The sequence below is a fragment of the Phyllostomus hastatus genome, unplaced genomic scaffold (genome assembly GCF_019186645.2).
Source record: "Phyllostomus hastatus isolate PE091 unplaced genomic scaffold, TTU_PhHast_1.1 phas_contig_1, whole genome shotgun sequence".
NCBI classification, from domain to species: Eukaryota; Metazoa; Chordata; class Mammalia; order Chiroptera; family Phyllostomidae; genus Phyllostomus; species Phyllostomus hastatus.
The window spans coordinates 12,666,840-12,687,096 of NW_025333498.1; the positions used below are offsets into that span (position 1 = coordinate 12,666,840).

At 39.3% G+C, this 20,257-nt stretch overlaps 1 protein-coding gene across 5 annotated transcripts in view; it reads left to right on the plus strand.

The window, feature by feature from the left end:
- The window catches only part of ZNF385B (zinc finger protein 385B), a 362,179-nt gene extending 344,246 nt beyond the window's left edge, over positions 1-17,933 (plus strand). For all 5 annotated transcript variants that reach the window (XM_045823881.1, XM_045830264.1, XM_045830969.1 and 2 more), the window contains 4 exons: positions 10,636-10,881; positions 11,907-12,085; positions 14,960-15,061; positions 16,484-17,933. In XM_045823881.1, coding sequence (XP_045679837.1) covers positions 10,636-10,881; positions 11,907-12,085; positions 14,960-15,061; positions 16,484-16,699 — 743 coding nt within the window. In that variant the 3' untranslated portion in view covers positions 16,700-17,933. The remainder of the gene's footprint in view (positions 1-10,635; positions 10,882-11,906; positions 12,086-14,959; positions 15,062-16,483) is intronic.
- The last annotated feature ends 2,324 nt before the right edge of the window (positions 17,934-20,257 follow it).

Genomic DNA, 20,257 nt, shown 5'->3' on the forward strand with positions numbered 1-20,257 from the left:
GGGTGTGAACCCAGAGCAGTTATCAACTAGCTGATCAGTGTGATTTGCCTGGAAAGGCTGCGAGTTCAGCTCTTTATGATCACCCTGTTGCCTTATGAAAGAGCATTTTCAATTTTGTCGAAGGGTTTTTCTGCCAAGGATACAAATGCAGACCCTCGCCGCGTCGTTTTTATGGGTTCCCCTATGTGTTTCACAGTTTTTATGTGTTGTTACAAATGGGGCCAGGCTTTCCAAATGACAGCTTCTCATTTCCACCGGCTGCTGCGGGACTCTGTCGATTAGCAAACAAGGTCTTCGTGACTGCCTCTTCCCCCACTTCCATCTCCAGCAGCAGGACCTTGTGCTGTTGAGTAGGAAAAAAGTGATAGTTTTCTGCTTTGGCTGCATCTGTCATTTATAGACAAGTGCCATCATAAACTTGGCATACATCTATCCAAATCCAGGAGGCTGAGATTTAGTATCCCTCATAAAATAATAGATTAACTATATTTATGACAGACATCTTAAGTCTGAAATTCTGGGGTACAATCATGTAGAACATAAATTGAGTCCCATCTGTCTGAGAACAGACCATTATACTAAGGCTCATATTTTTATGAAATGTACATATATCATTAAGGCTTTCAAAGTCAATTTAAAAAATGAAACTGCCTCCATCTTTGCCCATCTACCTTGAATTTGACATAGCAACCTGCCAGGCAAAGCTGAAGATTTTTAGGTAGTTGTTTGTCGTACTTTGGAAACTAACTTCTGAAACTTTCGAGCATTTTTTTTGCTTCCAAATAATACTGAGCATTTATTGTTACGTTTTCCACTTCTAGAAGCTATTACCCACTGTTGCTCCAAGAATGTGAACCAAAAGTTAAGACTGACTTGTGGCTTACTGAGGATCTATTACCTTATGATTTACTAGCAATATGTTATAAACTATTCTACAAAGCAAAATCTTGGATATCTCCTTGAGACTTGTATCACCATTAAAAACCTTTCTGCACTTAAAGATATTGGAATATAAAAAACTTTGTATGCACATTGAATAATTTTGTAAATGCATAACCATGAATAACCTTGAGACTTTACCAAAGGTTATTACTTACATTTTTATGACATTTCACCTGTTTGCTTCAGGAAGAATTCTGTTACAGTGACACACTTCTCTGAGACAGGCGGATGATCGAACAGAACTACTCAATAAATATTTGTAGCATCCCTGTGCAGCACACTGGCACCAGGTGCTGTGGGGGCTTCTGGGCCCGATGCTGATTATGCTTATAGTCCAGTGTCACACTAATTGAGCTTTGTAGTATAAAGCTTCAGGTGTTTTTTTATAGAAACATTCCTGTAGTATCTTCATCCCCTGTGACTTCTTTCTCTGAATATCAGGTTCACTGTTGCGCACGTGAAGGCACAGTATTATGCAGTAATGATTTGGTGCTCTTCGTTTCTATAGACAGCACTATCCAATGAAACATTCTGTGGTGATAAAAAAGGTCTATTATCCATGTCACCCAACACGAGTGCCATTAGCCATGCATAGCTGTTCAGCACATGAAATGCAGCTTGTGCTACTGAGGAACTGAATATTTAATTTTAAGTAGCCACACATGGCTACTGTATTGGATGGCCCATCTATAGACTGTGGTACCCTTTGCTCTTTGGACCAGCTGTAACTCCGCAGAAGGCATTAAATTCTCTGAGCCTCCTTTTCTCATCTGTGAAAGTATGAATAATGCCCTCCCCACATTACACATCACAGCCGTGTTGGATGGAGCGAATGAAATGATTGTGAAAGAGCTTTGCAAATGTAAAGCATAATAAAAATGCCTGTGATTGATATAATTAGATTTTGGATTTTTCGGGGGAGGGGGGCGTCTACTTGTGGTATCTTATTTCAGCTGTCTCTTCTTGCTGCTCTGCGTAGAGGCGGTCAGCTCTCATCCTCCATTATGCCGCACCTAATAGAGCATATTCTAGAAAAACAGATCCAAGCTTTTAGACTTACATGCAAAATGTAATTTTAACACCAGTACTAATCATAATTAATGTGCAACTGAATCATCATGTGCCTGACACTAATATGCTAAATATTTTATACCTACTATCTTGTTTAATCACTATACAAATCCTCTGATGGCTGCTAGAAAGTGAAACTTAAAGAGGGGAAATAATGGCTCAGAGCCATTCAGCGAGGAAGCAGTTTCAAGGCCAGAGTCTCGCCGGGGCAGTTTCTCAGATTCACTACCATGACATGCTGCCTCTGCATGAAGGCTCATGGACTTCCCTGCACATGCTTTCTGAAGGCTGTTTGAGATGATTTTTTGCCAGGTGATACTTCTAGAAGTCTGATGTCTCAGAAAAGCATGCCATCCTCTTCCATACCCTATTTTACAACTGGTTTTGTTTCAAATAAAAAGTTTTGATTTGTTTTGAGTATGGATATGTAATATTAGCCAGGGTGTGATTCGTGAATGCAATTTACCTACTTTGCATGGGTAACACAATAAAAAGAACATGAGCTTGAATTCAGATTAGCTCCACCTCCCACTGACCACATAACCTTGACCAAGTCATGTTCCCTGCCCTTCCATTTTCCCATCTATAAAATGGGAGAACTAATACTTACCCCCCAGGTTTGTTGCTGGGACCAATGAAGTAACAAATGTGCCTGGATCAGTGCCTGTCATTTAAGAGATGCTCGATAAATGGCATTTACCCCCTGCTCCCTCATAAAAAGCAACCATTGCTCAAAGAAATTTCCAGACCCAGTCCTTGTCTTGACTCTACAATCATTTCATGCCATGCTGCCATCATGCAACAGCAATCAGCAGTTATCTTTATGTGCTTTTCTTATCATCTCATAGCGATCATTGCACTTGTGTTTTCATTGCAGGACATTCAGGCTCGATAAGCCTGTCTTTCCCAGTGGAACATTTAAAGACATAAAAGGACCTTCTTGGTCTTCTTCACTTTTCTGTGTAATGGAGGAAATGTCTTTCCACTCATTCTTCCGCTGGTTAATGTATCTGACATCCAGTATGTTCCCTACAGTTCCTGGTACTTCATTGTGTACACAGCAGTCATGTGGTTAAATGTGTATTAAATTAATAGCCTTAACTAGAATTGAATGGGGGAGGCTCTGGTGCCCTCCCTGGAATATGGACAGGGCAAAAAGACACTGGTTAGCTCTTTTTTCTTAGTTTTCAATAAGATAGATACCCTATCTCACAGGTCAACTATCTGCTACACATCCAGCTACAGTAATAAAAGACGGTTCTGGCTGGTGTGGCTCAGTGGATTGAGTGCCGGCCAGCAAACCAAAATGTCACCTGTTTGATTCCCAGTCAGGGCACATGCCTGGGTTGTGGGTCAGGTCCCCAGTAGGGGGTGGCAAGAGGCAAGCAACTGATCGATGTATATCTCACATCAATGTTTCTCTCCCTGTCTTTCTCCCTCCCTTCCCCTCTCTCTAAAAATAAATAAATAAAATCTTTTAAAAAAATAAAAGCAAAGAAGAGACAATTTAACACGTCTCCATTTGTTGAGGGAGAAAACTGGGTGCTTCGTGTGGAGGAGCTGCCACCCTGAAGCCAGGGTTGGCTCCTGAGATCGAGGGAGCAGGGAGCAGGGGGTGATCAGAATGAAAAACAGGCCCCCGCCTGACAAGTTTCTGCAAGCATTTATGTCAGTAAATAGGAGAAGCTTGTCAGTCCATGCATTTTATTCCTAGCTTCTTGCAAAACTTTTTCTTAGTGTACAATTTTTATTTCTTGTTTCCCAATATTTGAACTTCTGTCAGAGTTTTATGATGAGTTTTGCCCATTTAACTAGCAAAATGTATATCTAAGTTAAAATTATTTGTCTTTGCTGGCACAATATCTTTGTTCTTAGTTCTCTATTAACAAATAAAATATTTTTATTCAATGTGAAAATGAGTGTACCATATTCTGAACTTAGGAAAAGTTATTTATTTTACTCCTTTAAACCAACATTTTACCCAATCCTTTGACTAATCCATAAGACATAATCATTAATATCTAGCAAAAGTTTTAAAAAACTCTTTGAAAAATCATGAGTAGATGTTCTGTTTATATTAAAGCATTTCAAATTGAGAGAACTCTTTTTGAAAGCAGTGTCACATAATAAATTAAGAACAAAACAAATGTTTTTTGCATCAGATCAGTTAATTAATACCAAGAAAATAATCCTAAATGCAAAGCAAGAAAAATAAAATGTTATGCATGAAGATGTCCATTGTAGCATTATTTGTATTAATAAAAACTGTAAACAAGATAATTAGTACTAGGGAAATTATTTAAAGTACTTGCATCCAATAGAGTATTATGCAGCTTTAAAGTAAATAAAAGTAACAACATGAAAAATGCATATAATACATTAAATCATACAGTTACAAAATGTATTGAGTCAAAACTTTAAAAATGGTATACTCATGTTGATTTGCATACTCATTTGCATACTTGTGTGTAAATTTGCATACATTTATCCACCACTGAATACCCAGCCTTGTGCTAGGCACTGGCACAAAGCAGTGAGTGAGGCAGACTTGGCCTTGCCCTCATGAAAGCATGTCTGGAAGGGCAGATGCTGGACATGTGATGACAAGCTTGATGAAGGAAAAGAAAGGGACAAGGGATGCTGGTGGGCGAGAGGAAGTTAGCCAGGCAAACAAGGACCCTGGTTTGAGGGTGGAGGGGAAGAGGTTTCTCACCAGAGGGACCAGTACTCTATAGGAGTTGACATGTGAGAGACTGTCCTGTCCTGTTTAAGTAACTGGAGGAATGGAAGGACACTTGGAGACATGGAGGGAATTTAGGATATTGATTGGTAAAAAAGTGGTTGAAATAATGGCTAAGGACAGAGATGAAGGCAGGATGAAGTGATAGGCATGAATACAGAGGCTCTTAACCTCTTGTTATGGCCAACTAGTGAAGCCTAGTCTCAGAAGAATGCTTTTAAATCCATAAAATAAATGTATAGTTTTGCAAAGAAAACCAATTATATTGAAATATAGTTTTTAATTTCTTGTTATGATATGGCAATATATATAATAATTAATATAATGCCCTAATTAAAATCTAGCAACAGGTCTAATAATTTTGGTCTACCATAATTTTGAAGGGGCAATGAGCATAAACAGTATTTTAAGCTTTCCAGTGAGAATATATGATTTCCATTGGTGACAGAGTTACAGGTTCTGCTAAGACTGCTCTAGTTTGTTGCCTTCCTTTGTAATGGAAAGAAATGCTAAATTTCAGTTGGAGATAAATGAAAATAAAAATACATTTGACATTCAAGTTCATGAATCCCATGAACTCATGGGTCGCTTTACAGTTTCACAGACTCCACCCAGATCAAATATTTCTGTCTAGTGTGATAAGATTAGGGTTGTTGTGTTTTCCCCTATTCTCTGTGTGCTATTTGCATAATAGTTTCTTCTAATGACTTGATGAGGTTTATATATCTCCAGCCACATATAGGACAGGAAAGAACCTCTTAGCCAGGCCTCTTAAATTTATACCACTTTCTAAGGTCAGCATGCTTTCTCCTGCAACCTATAAATATAGAATGTCAATATCAATATAAAGCTCTCCTTGACAATTTGGTAATAAAACAGCAGATTGAATTTAGACACAAATGCTAGATTCAAAATGTAAAAATATGAATAGTTTTTAGCAATATATTTTTAAAGGATTGGCAACTTTCTGATGCCTGGCAGCCTGGCTCAGTCTCCTTAGGCCAGGCAGTACCCAGTTAGGTCCATAACAGTGAGAGCAGATACCTAGCTCCCTGGAATAGCCTGAAGCAATCAACTTGCTTGCTAGCAGTACATTTTTGTATTTTCTGTATTAAATAAAAATACATTTTTTAAATGAAGAAAAACTCAGTTTCCTCAGTATTGTTCAGACTGACCTTTCCATTGTCACACTGCATTCACTCTGCTTAGAATGTCAAAGCCAACCCCTAAACTCTTCACCTACAGAGGAAGGAGGCGGGAGGAGCAAAATTCAAATGTTTTCTTTGTACCTTATGAATCTATGTTTCCTTTGTAAAGTGCCATTCATTTGAGGGGGGGGGGGGGAATCTGCTCCTCATTCCACCTAGAAAATTCAGTTTTAATCTTATTCCTGGTTTTTGAGTCGTTGCTGGACCTATTCCCTGAGGGACTTGATTTGAGTGACATGAGTTAGTTATTCCATTTTCCATAATAAAGCTGCCTCAGAAATAACTGTTTCACATTTCTTAGTGACAGATCAAAAAAGGGGCAATTTTTCAACCTGGAGAAATTGAAATATGACTTCTCTATTTTACAAGTCAAATGGCTGGAAAACTATACAAAACAGGAGAAAGCTGCTCATTGGATTCAAACTCAAGCAAACAAGCCCCTTTTGTGCTCCCTTCAGAAAGTGCCACGTTCACCAATATCAGTGCCAGCTCGTGGATACAGAGCGTAGACTGCCAGCTATCTGGAGGTGCCACTGTTTGATCCAACAGCTCTGCCCCCCAACAAAGTGCCACAAGGGACAATAGGGCAGTTGTCATGCAGACCTCAGACAAGGAGGGCCTTATCACTGCCCCCACAAAATCACTGCAGGGTGTCTCCCAGTGGCCAGAGCCCAACTGACATAGGCTTTCAAATGGAAAAAGCAGGGATATCCTAAATCAGGATCATGGCCTGAGAGGAAATTATGGTTCAGGACTTGTTCCGAACTTAAAACATTAGTCATGGGTCCTAAGTTATTTAAAATAAATAGGCTTCTTAGTTTCTTTAAGGTAAGGACATATAGATTCTGATTCAATGAAGAGTCACTTTAATTTAAGGATAATTTTCACTGCTTCCAGGATTAGACTGAAAGCCAAGATATGGAAATGAGATATAAAGGCAGTTAATTAGGAGTTAGCAGGCTTCACAGTGGTCAACCGTGCTTGAAGACCCCGACTTTCTGGAATTCAGCGTGAAGCATGACAAGGTGGCATGGGATGTGCAGGGCCCACCAGCATCAGATTGGCTGAATGTGTAATATGTTAGGACTTCTGGCATGTTCCTTTCATCTTCTGTGTTAGCATATTAATCCTCTGAGGCCATATGTGATCCAGGTAGTGCTGACTCGGATGAATAGGTGGGTTAATTTGAGTAAAGTTTCCAGAGTAAAAAATACTGAAGACATTTCCTTCACATGGTTTACCAACTGGATATGAAAATAGCTCCCCCATAAAAGAGATTTTCAAAATGTTTAGAGCTTTGGAAAATAAGTAAATTAACATGGAACCTCCCAAGAAAGCTACTTTGAAGAACTAAGTTCACTTGGCTGCATAAATTATGGATATCTGTTACAAAAGGCAATTCTGATGTAGCTAAGCAAATTTTGCTTCAAAATCCTGTAGGATAAACCCTTAAAAAAGGTGTTTGAGTAATGAGAAAATAATTCAGACAGCGAGAAGCCCTGCTAATTAACATTAGGTGAGGGAATACTTGAAAGTGGAATTTATATTAACCAGAAGTTCTGGGTGGCATGCATCTTTATTAAAAGAAACAGAAGGAAACAGCACATTAATTAAATATTCTAATACACAACATAAGGAGCCTTTAAAATGTCAATAAAGAAAGAGAAATAATATAATGGATTTTGATAAAAATATCAAGCAATTAAAATGAGGAATAACAAATTTAGGTTTTGAAGCTTATGAGTTTACACATCCAGAAAGAATGCTACAATTTAATATATTATTGTCTAAGTGACTTTCTTGATTTTAGAATCTGTCGTATTGACTACATAATATCAATCTAATCACAGAACTCACTGAATATGATGGAACCATTTATACATTTCCAAAGTCAAAAAATATATCCCTAATATTCTCAAAGCTAAAGACTCTGACCTATCTAGGGGATAAAAACTAAAACATAATTTATCTAAATGTTCAATTATATAAATGCTATATACACCATGCTTCTTAATATTTTTTAAACCAGACATGGCTACCTTTAGTACCTATTATAATAATTTTAAGGTATCCTCTGCCCTCTGACTCAACCCACCTTTATGTCTCCCCTAACTCCTGTTGCCATCATCGATGCTCCACTACCGGGTATTCGCCATGCAAACCCCAAGCTTTCTAACCCAGAAGCATTTCCTCGTGTTTCCATGTATACCCATTCACTTCCCACTCCTTTGCACCCCATTCTATGCTTATCTAAATCTGACCTTCAAAACCCAACCACCATGACCCATTCTTTATGGAAAATGTCTCCTTTTGCCCAGCTAGATGCATTTCCCAATCTTAATGGTTTCCATCATAAATTGGAGTTCTCTAGATGACTGCCTCATTCCTGTGCTAATCTGTTACTTTCTTAAAGCCTGTACCTACTTTATTTACTGTTTTCTGCAACATCTAGCACATTGCTAGCAACTAGCATATTGTTAATATGCATTCATTAATGAAAAAATGACCTCTTTTGAAAAAGAGATATGAAAAGGAAATGTTGACTTTTTCTAAAAGAAATAGGGATACAGAGAAAAAGATATAATTTTGTTCATCTTCTCAGTGTTACCTGAATCAGATGATTGTTGACTAGGATATACATATTCATTTAAGGAAAATATGCTTTAAAACTAAACTGTAGTTTTAAAACAAAGCAACAGCTTTTTTACATTTCTGGGTGACCATTGTAGGTCATTCATAACATTAATGCCATGTAAAGTCCTCCCTCCGTGCGGGAGAATTAGTACACTACTGTCAGCGAACAGCTAAAGAAAGTATCACGCTCCTTTATGCCCTTGCTGACCTGTGGGACATTATTTAGTCTTGAGGAGCCTTAGTTTTTAGTTTCCTCATCTTTAAGACAGGAACAATCATTTTCAGTCTTACCTATTTGGCAAGTTTGTTGTGGGAGATAATAATGTAAGTAGTAGCACTTTGTAAATTGTAAAATTCTTCATAAATGTAGGAATAGATGATGGAGATCAATATAATAGACATTAAAATAATAATATGAAAAGGAGAGAAAATGAGTGAGTAAATGACTGAAGCAGGTCAGAGTCTTCAGGTCAAACTTATATGACGTATTCTGTGAAATGACTGAGGAAGAGGTTTTGTTGTGCAGTGACTGAAGTTTCCTCCACAAGAAATAGTAATTCTGTAAGGTCAAATATTAAAATTAATGAATAATTTCTCTTTGTATATCTATAAAATATCCAATTTAATCAGGGGTTCTTATAGGTGAGAAAGTTCCAGGCCTGAAATAATCTTCAATCTAATTTACTCACTATTACCATTTAGTAAGGATGATTTTATTTTCTACTCTCCTACTATTGAGGTCAGTTTAGTAAACATCTAAGATCTTTTCCATCATACTTCATGGTATTCTGAAATGTTAATAAAGTTGCTGGAGAGGAATATTGTGGAACCCAAGGATAAAAGGGGATCTGAACATTCACATATTCTAAATACCACCCAAACCTGGAATCCATCTGTAGAATCCCTGACCTAGATAGATCCAACGCAGAAAAAGGGATGGAAGCCAACTGCTGATCCCTCAATCAAAAAGAAATAGGACACATCTTATTTGTGATGTGTATGACACTTTGGTTTTCCTGGTGTGCAGAAGAGACACACTCGTATGTTGCTGTCCCTTTCGTCATGCCTGCGCTCTTGGTCATCCAGGTCCATAGTATGCAGTTCCAAATTAGCTAGGGCAATGGACAAGTAAATGTTCGGCTTTCATTCCCCTTCTCTCTTAATGAGAGTTTAGTAGCATGCCTATAGACATTTTCTAAGGCACCAGCTCTAGTAGGATTAAACCTCTGATGGATTTTGCCGTTGCCTAAGAAGTTCCAGTTTCGTCCCCAAAGGGGCCACTGAATAGAGCCTGTGTTGAATAACAAATGGCCCCCTCATGTGGCCTGCACCTGAGCCCTGAGCATTATAAGCATTTAGCAGCTCTATGATCAAAATGCTGAAATGTCTGTAAATTATTTGGCCAATCCTCATATTGTGCTTATGGTTCATGTCATTATTTAAAATTTATGACTTAGAGTGGCAGTAACTAGTAAGTATTATGGAAACTTTGCATCCTACATTTTGGATAAATTTCATTGCAATTCAAAGAACAGCAAAAACAATTCATCATAACCCAAGTAAAGCATGTTTCTTCCCTCCTCTCTATCCCACACCCCAAACTTAAAATTTTAACTTGTTGTAAAGATTGAATTTTAACTTTATATTCATGTCCTAATTAAAACATGAGTAGCTGAATGAAACTCCCATTGCCTAATGACTTATTTCATGTTCCTGTCACATCATGTAATCACATGGGAGGGTAGCTGGTTTTCTATGTATATTAAAGTCTTCCCTGGAGCAAAATTTACAACTCAAGGATATTTGATAGGAAGTTATGTGCTTTGAGTGGGAGAATGAAGTTAATCTTATAAGTCGTCCTGACTTTGGGGTGACCTGATAGGGAAACCAATGGCATGGAATTCTGTTTCATCAGATTCAATGGACTAAACTCTGGGATGGGGTAAAACCAAATACAGAAGTCAAATTCTTATAGTTAATTCCTTTATGTCAATGTATCTGATATGAGGCTTTAATACCATATCTCTGTGTCTCTCTTAGAAGACAAAGGGAAACTAAAAGTCAGCAGTTCCGGTCAGCTGTCAAGCTCTGAAGGTGGCTCATTTCTCCTCAAACCTGGCACAACGGCCCTGCCACCGGGAGCAGACACTTCTCCCTCCAAGAGCACTAACGGAGCTCCTGGTACTCTTTCTGAATCAGAAGAAGAAAAAGCCAAAAAATTGCTTTATTGTTCTCTATGCAAAGTGGCTGTGAACTCCCTGTCACAGCTAGAGGCACACAACACAGGTTAGCCGCTATGGTGGGGTTTCAAATAATGTTTATAACAAGAGCCAACTTTTCTCATCAGAACACCATTAGGTGTTCAAACATTAGGTTTGTTCAGTATCTTCTCTACTTTCATGACTCAAAGGTATAATTTTGAAAAAAGTGTGATCATAATGACTTTGCAAACAGCAAGGCAAAAGCAGGTTGGAGATAAAACTTGTTCTGTTCTTTATTTTCTCAAAAGTGTCTAATACTTCCCAAAACTTATTGTAAGGAAGTGACAGGGACGAAGACAAATATCTGTGCACAGTGTTCACTGTAATACACTTACAAGAGGAAAAAAAATGGAAACAACCTAAAAGTCCTTCAGTAGGGAAATGTTGAATAAATTATAGGAACTCTATATTATAGATTATATTACTCAGCCATTAAAATGTAATTCAGAGAAAGTAAGTATACAATATGATATGTGAAATTTTCAGAATATTTAATTAGCATGATCCCTATTTTGAAAAATATATGTATTTGTATGCTGATTTTTAAATTTAAGTGTAATTGGTATATGATATTATATAAGTTATATTAGTTTCAAGTATATATAGTATATAGATTGAACATTTTTAAACCTTGCATTGTGATCACCACAGTAATTCTAACAACCATCTTTCACCATGCAAACTTCTCACGATATTATTGACCATATTTACTTCTTTCTTCTTATTGAATTTATTGTGGTAACACTGGACTATAGTTATTTTTTTATATACTACAAGAGAACCTAAAAAGAAATGCACTAAAATGATCATTTTGGTTATGCCTGGGCTTTGAAAATATCAATAATCTTTATTTTCTCATGCTTCTCCATACTTTCTTGTTTTCCCATTTTTTACAATGGAAATGTGTTAAATGTATCATAAGAATTAAAATGGTATTAAAAATAAAAGCATTGGGAAATTCAGCCTGAAAATACTTCTCAAGAATAAGAAAACAAAGAGCTTCGTGTAGTCCTTAAATAGCTATTTAACACATTTCTCTGTCTGTTCTAGGGTCTAAACACAAGACCATGGTTGAAGCTCGTAATGGGGCCGGTCCGATTAAGTCCTATCCTCGACCTGGGTCAAGATTAAAGATGCATAATGGCAGTAAGGGTTCAGGACTACAGAACAAGACATTTCATTGTGAAATCTGTGATGTTCATGTTAATTCAGAAATTCAACTCAAACAGGTAATGTATTCAGAATTAGTAGCCACTGTTTTGGGGGTCACTGCTTAACTGTGCTTTATAGTCTGTATACCATATTTTGCCATGTATACTGCACACCCATGTTTTTGGACAAACTTTCAGGAAAAAAATATATTTTGTTTTAATTTTTTAATTCAATTTTTTATTTATATTTAGATACTTGGGGGTTTTTTTATATTATAAAGGAGTTTTAGCATTTGCTTTTGGACATATTATGGTACAAGAAATTTTATGCAACAAGTAACTACAAAACACAAGAACAGATACAACGTATTTCAGGTACTCCCCATGTATAATGCGCACCCTTATTTTTCCCTCAAACACTTTGGGTAAAAAAGTGTACATTACATATGGCAAAATACAGTAATGACTGTCGCTGTGCTCACAGGTAAATTTACTTATATTTGTCAGTGTAAGAAACATCCAAACCTGTAAGAATTTATATGAGTTTCTTTGAGCCAAACTGACAACAACTCTCAGGAAGCAAAATCTCATCAGATTGAGAAAATGGCCCAGACAGTGGCAGTTTTACACCTAATTTTATACATTACAATCAAAGCAGGAGACATAGGGGGTTACATGAAATCCACTGATGATGGATTAGGGAGGCAGGAGAAAGCAAAAGGGGGAAGAATCTCTGGAATTGGATAAAAAGTAAAATGAATAGATACATACTTCTTTTACATTGGTGGGTATAGGATAGTTAACAATCAACATAACGATAACAATGAGGGGTTTTGTAGTCTCTGCTCTGGTGAGTGAGTGTGCCATGAGGGGTGTGGAAAAAGGAAATTACCCAGATATCCCAAAGGTATGTTATAGTAGATGCAAAAAGGCAATAGACGGGCTCAGTTAAGGTCAAGACTGGCCTTGGTCTGGGAAGATACCGGACTATGACGTCACTACCTGCCATGGCTTTCTTTTAGTTGGGAATTTTTAATTTCAGACCATACTACGTGGTTAGGTCTCTGAGTTTGTAAGGCCCACCATGCAGGCCTCCCCTGAACTTGTCAGGTTTAGTACGTGGCCCCTTTTTTTCATCCTCACCTTTATAGGATGCATACAATATACAAACTGCAGGTGCTCTGTGGAAGAAAAAGTCTGTACCGAGTATTTGCACACAACTTACTATCCCTAGTCTGGGATACATCAAATCCCAGACTAGGTATTAGAGACAGATGAGCACAGCAGTCACCTGGAGCTTACTGGAAGCAGGAACTTCTGGAAGATAAGTGAGATATTCAGCCCATCTTCCAAGGACCCAAAGTCTGGCTAGTGAGACAGACTCAACAGTCACAGTGCTAATACCAGGCAAAGTCGGATAAGAGCTGTAGAGAGAGAGGAAAGGGAGAGAGGCATTACGATTGAGTGGGGGCAAACCTTAACTTACAGAGCAGGGTGATTTTACTGACACTGCTACCAAGCAAAAAAGGGGATTTGTCTGCCTGCTGCCATAAAAGCCAAACCTGTGAGGCTATCAATGTTGAAAAAGGAAAGAGCTTTTACCCAGATGCTGTGCGATCTGCGAAAATTACAGATTCCCCATTTCAAAGCTCATCTCTTCCACAAAACCAAGACAGAGTCCAACCAGCCTCACCAAGACCAAAATAAAAGGCAGTGCCCAGAGTTCCTGCTCCATTTTAAAGCACCAACCTTTGGAGCCCATAGGTGGCTGCTAAGTAGTCATCCAGATAGCTTAGCTTGTTCCTGGCTGCTGACCATTTCAGGCCCCCCGACCCCCATGTCTGCATGCGGACTTCATGCAGCCATGGGCCATGCAGTTGCTAGGGCCTCACATACTCCTGGGGTGGAGAGCATGTGCACATGGCCTATGCATCATCAGGTGGGTGAAGAGCAAGAGAGACTCCCTCCTGGAGGACATGGGCCACACGGCTGCCAAGACCACGTGGACCATGGAGAGAATAGGCCAGCGCACCATCTAAGTGCAGGTCCAAGCCAGCAAGCCACAAGCAAGAGAGAGAGCCGCCTTTGTTCTCCTGGGTTTATCTTAGCTTGGGTGTGGGATGGACCAGGTACTTTCTCAAAATAACCAATGAAAGTTCTCAAACTTTTGTGTGCTATGGGTGGGTGCACCTCCCAACCAATCCCTTTTTTCCCTAGGCTAGACTAACAGGCCTCTTTGGTCTAGCACCTCCCCATGCCACCATTTTGACTTCTGTGGGCAGGTGCATGCCTTCCCCTGGTCCCACCCCCAATCTGGTACTAGAGAGGTGGAAGGAAGGGATTTTCACACCCTCAGTGTGAGAACCTTCCCCTGCCACCATTCCAGGGAATGGGGGAGACGCCCTGGGCTCCCACTGCATTCTGAGGCTTCCCAGTTTCCCTTCTTATGAGCTTTGGCCTGGAGTCTGCAGCAGCTTCACCACCTCTGAGTGAATGCTTTGCTGCATCGGGGCCTCACCATGGCATTCGCTGGTGGAAGTGCACCGGTCCTGGTGCCCACCAGGGTTCCTACTACCTCTGGGCTTGGTAGTCACATGGCTTAGATGCCAGGCAGTTGGATGGTCCTCTGCAGCAATCAGCTGAGCCTCGGCCTCCGAGATGATGGGCTGTACACCCATTCACAAAGAGGTCCTCCTCCTCCCTGTAGTTTGGCACAGTCTGTAGGGCATCAGGCACCTGGCTCACTGAGAACAATAAAGGGCAGGTGGAGGGTACAGGCTCATCCACTGGTAAGGACACTACTTGGAACTCGTACCTACAACTGGGTCCAGCTACCTCTGGCATTAAAGCCTCATAAATCATGGTGAAACCAGCTGCCTCTATGTAGGAAATATATTTTACATGGAATAAAACTCACATTTAGATTCAGCTAATGCATCAAATTTTTTTCAGCACATTTCTAGCCGAAGGCATAAGGATCGAGTTGCAGGGAAGCCACTGAAGCCGAAATACAGCCCATACAACAAACTCCAGCGGAGCCCAAGCATTTTAGCAGTAAGTTCACCTGGCCTGTTCCTGCTTTGCAGGGCAGCCTTGCTGTCTAGGGCAGGTTGGTGGGTGAGGAGGGCTTCGGGACTAATTGGTTCTGAAAGGTTGGGAACTTAAATAGCCCATGTAAACAGAAGTTTTAAAATGAACTGCCTGGTCCCTGCTGTAGGGCACCTTGAAGAGAAGCAGAACCTCTTTAATAGCTAATAACTTACCCTTTACCAGGACCTTTCAAAGAGGCTACTTTCTTTAGCATATAAAGAAAAGTAAAGGCTCAGGGACAAGGAATGCAATGCCTGTTGAACCTGGGAAAAGGGATTGCTTTCAGAAAACAAAAATCCATTAATTTAACGTCTTCCTCCCTCCCTCCCTCCCTCCCTCCCTCTACCTTCCCCTCCCCGCACCTCCCCAGAAGGTAAAGTGCATGTATATGCTGCTCTCCTTCCTTGTCTGGTAGTTGGTAATCAGCCTGTCTCACCTGCTCAGTTTTCAGTTTCTTCGCAAAAATACATAAGGACTTCAGCAATAGGTGTCATACAAATACCGAGATGAATGGATTTCATAGTCTCCCTGGGACCCAGCCTGGCACTCTGTGTGAGGTCAAAGCTGAGAGTGGCCAGCTGGAGGTGGTACTGAGTTTTCTCATCTTCCAGCTTCTTTAAAACCTTCCTCTGATGCTGAAGACAGTGTAACCTGCATTAAGCAAACACAGCTTGCAAAACTCTTCCTGATTGCAAAACAGAAATTAAGAATCCACTTCTTACTTCACAGGAGGATTCCACCACATAGGGAGAGTTGCTAGCCCACCTACAGTGATTCCCAATGAAAGAAATTTGAGTTAGCTGCAGTTTTTCAAGGAATACGCTTAAGTGGCCAGAGAGAGAGAGATGTGAACTGACTGCTTTCCTGACTCTTCCTGGCCCTAATGTCAGGAACCCCGGTTGCCTGTCCCAATGCGGCTTTTGGAAAAGAAAAGTGAGGTGAAGGGTTGTGAATATCCTTCAAAAAATTTTGAAAAACTCTTTCAAGGCTGCATTGTGGTTTAAGACAAGTCAGAATTTTGAATTGAGCTCCGTTGTCTAAGCAGGAAACCGTCTGGGGATGTTTGTGTTTTCTTTCTGAGCCACCGTATGAAGTAGATTTAGGATCTATTCAGAGAGGCCTTCCTGTGTCCTAGTGCCCATGGACAAAGGCCACCAAAACAGAGTTGAAATGGACACACATCAAAGTAAAGGTACGCCAGCAGCCTTTGAAACCAGCTTTGTGGAAATAATCATGTCTTGACATCTGAAAAATTTTTAAAATTTGACTTTTTAATGTTGGTGTCTTACTTATGAAAACATCTGTGGTGTCTTACTTATTAAAATATCTGTGGTGTTCATTCAAAACAATATCCCTACCCCTTTCCTGGTTTTCTCCCTCCATTAGGCAAAACTTGCATTCCAGAAAGATATGATGAAGCCTCTGACCCCGGCCTTCCTGTCCTCACCCCTGGCAGCAGCCGCGGTGTCTTCGGCACTGTCGCTACCGGCGCGGCCATCGGCCTCGCTCTTCCAGGCCCCGGCCCTACCGCCTGCTCTCCTGCGGCCCGGCCACGGGCCCATCCGAGCTGCACCTGCCTCCATCCTCTTCACTCCCTACTAAGTCTGCAAGCCCCCAGTCGGCTGAAGGCAGTAAGTAGGAAAGCCTAGAGAAGGAAAGCCAAAAGGATTGAGCAGTTCAAGCATTTTGTGTTGCAGTGCCCCCACCCAGCCGACTCCAAAGAATAACACATCACTAGAGGCAAGAGTGCTTTTAGGAACCGCTCCTGTCACTTAGGAATCTGAGCAGCACAGGCTTTACTTCCCTGTTCCCTCCCACCCCCTGTCCTACCCCATTCAATTTGTGTATCTGAGATACTCAGTTTCTTGCAAATGTATTGGTCAGAAAAAAATATATATACATATACCATTCTCTATTTTTCCATGAGTGTGATCTGGCTTAGAAACAATGTGGAATATTTTCCTGACAGACTTGAAATATAGGGTCTTCCTCACATGTCTGTAAATAACTCTGGAATCCAACTGGGCACCTTCTAGTGTGGAACAAAATAGATGAACACAAGTGCTTGCTTGTGGAGACCATCTTACCAATGGGTCAGTCACAACCTTTTCTCGTCGGGGTACCATTGTTGACAGGGATCGTGCACTGTTTCAGACCCAGGTACTGTTGCGTCCTGTGTAGTACTAGATCTGTATCTCTTGTCTAAATTCAGCATTTTTACTTGCCGTGTAAATGTTAGGAAGCAAGATAGCTTTGAATGTTCTTGTTCAGAGAACAAAAGATAATGTATTTTTCTTTATATTCTATTTTATTTGGTAATATTTAAATGAAATAGAAAGCCATATAACATAGCTATAATTTCTACCTGTTTGCTATTTTTGTTTAACTTATTTTGTAGCTTCCTCACAGTTTGAGTTGCTAAGCAAATGTGTACAAACAGAAAAGAGCTTCCTAAATTGCACATTTTTGCACCTCTTGTGCATTCTGCAAGATGACAATGAATCCATGTATTTCTATGTAATTACCTTCTTTGTTTTTAACCTGTTTTCATTTGTAATGATGCTACATAATCTTGTGGCTCCCTAATGCAATAATGTACAGAAGATAAAAAAAAATTTATAATTGAACAATTTGTCTTTCTGTTCACTGACTATGTTGCAGGTCACACTCCCATGCCCCATTTCTCAGTTGATATCACAAGACTGGAATGTTTGTGATCAGGGGCAAGAGGTATCATAACACAACAAAACAGAGTGAACTCTTTCTGAGCATCTGTATCTGCAATCCATAAATGGTAAAATGTCTGTGTATTTTTTTAAATGTACCTTTCCAATAAAAGTACGAAAAATAAAAATCTGTTTGTATTTTCAAAGTTATTTTCTCCTGAGACATCTTCAATTTGAAATCATCTGATGAAAGATTTTCAGTAGATGCAAAGATTGCTTTTTCCATATTTAGCATTTTCAGCTCTTTTTTGCAGCATATTTGTTTGTCATGTTTATTCATTACTGTCCATGGCATCTGCATGAGGTGAGACTTTACTGCTGCTCTCCCTCCAAATCTCAAAGAAATTGGGTCAAAGTTGTGAGTGTGACTCAAAATCACAGTAGCAGCCTGACAAAAATTTGGGACTGATTCCTTAAAACTTGCTGTGGTCTTCTAAAGTTCTAACCCATCTTTTATTCATACCCATGGCAATTACAGTCTTTTTAAATTTTTTGTAGAATTTTATTTCACTCCTCCCCCTTTACCTTCTGTAATCAGCCCACCCTTCTTTTCTCCCACCTGGTTCTGTTCTTAAGTGTAAAGATTAATACAACACTATTTGTTCTGATTATCTGTTGCTGTTCAAAGAACTACTTGAAAATTTACTGCCTTAAAATAACCATTTTATTATATTACAATTTCAGGAGTCAGGAACTCCAGCAGGGATGGGCTGGGCTGTTCTGTTCCCTGGGGCATCAATAAGAGATCCCTTGGTAGCATTCAGCCAGTGGGTGGGCTGGTCCAGAGGCCCAAGACAGCTTCACTTCCATGTCTGCCTAGACGAAGATGGCCAGAAAGCTGAACTCTACTGGAACAGTCCACAAGAGGGGTTATATGTAGCCTCCCCAGCCATGTGGTCTCAGATAATACGTAGTAACTCTGGATTCTCAAGGCATTTCAAGGGGCCTGGGTGGAAGTCAAAAGAGGCTTCTTTAAAATTGCCTCACAACTGCCAGCATATCATTTACAGTGCATTGTGTTGATCAAACAAGTCACTAAGGGCAACCCAGGTTCAAGGGGAAGGAAATTATTCACTTTTTAGTGTGAAGAAGAGCAAAGAATTTGTAGCCAACTTTAATCTACCACTGCATTATAGAATTTGAGCCGAGGGCTAACAAAGCTATTATAGATGCCCTTTTCCCCCACCATGAGTCTAAACAGTGTCAATTTTTTTTAAATGAGAATTGGAGTGGGAGTAGGACCTAAATTCTCATTTCTATAAATTACAGGGCCAACAGTTGGCAGTCCAGCTGTGATACATGGCAATAGACTACGTTTATCAAAGAGTTTATATAACTATTGGAAAATTGTTAATCTTAATATTCTAGACTTGTAATCAGGCTAGTTTTAGAGTCTATTAGGATTTCAGTTTGACATTCAGAATTTGGTTGATTTCTTTAATATGACTAATTTGAACTCTGACCAACACTAGTTACACTAAACCTCGGTTAGACCTTTAGGCATGGCTTATGGACATTATACTCTAAGTCGTGTTTAACACTTTAGAGAAGTTTTTTTTATTTTTTATGGATTTTAGTGGTAATTATTATTTATTTCTAGTGTATCCTCATCTATTCCATTAAAGATAACTGCAATCCTCAAAAATTGTTTAATGTCAATATTTAAATAGATGTGGAAATTTACTGTTTAGATTCATAGAGTTTAAAATATTAAAAAATCATCTCAGGCAGGAAGAATAAAGGAATGACAATTAATTTAAATGAATGCCTCCAAAAGTAAGCCAGGAGTAGCTTCAAACAGTGACTTATAAAACATCATTAACCAGATATATCTCATCATCCACCCTGATTCTGCAGTGGCAGAGCGGGTCAGTCCTGAGGGGATATACAATATTTGAACTAATACATCTTCCTATGCCAGTTCTTATGGAAAAACCACCACTCCACCTCCTCTACTTACTAGGAAAGTTCAAAAATGTGTTGCTTTCTCTGACAGTCCAGCTCTGGTCTCTATGGAATCTGAAAACTGCCCTCAGGTAGGATTGCCAGAGAAAATATAAAACACCCAGTTAAACTTGAATTTCAGATAAACAATGGATTTTAATACAGTATTCTAATAATTTTTAGTGTGGTATTACACTAAAAATTAGCGCATTAGTGCATTAGTATATCCCATAAATATATAATATTTGAGACAGACTTATATTAAAAGAATATTTGTTGTCTATCTCAAATTTGAACTTAAATGGGTAGACTGTACTTTTTTTTCTAAATCTGGCAACCCTTGTCTCAGGGGCATTCTTCTTCATCTTGAGCACCATTGTTCTTCAAGAGAGAAGCAACCTCTTGGGTATTAGAAACTAAATAATGAGTTTTTAAAGTCACACTGTGAAATGCACTCATAAACAGGCAGAGGAAGGGATCTGCAGTAAGT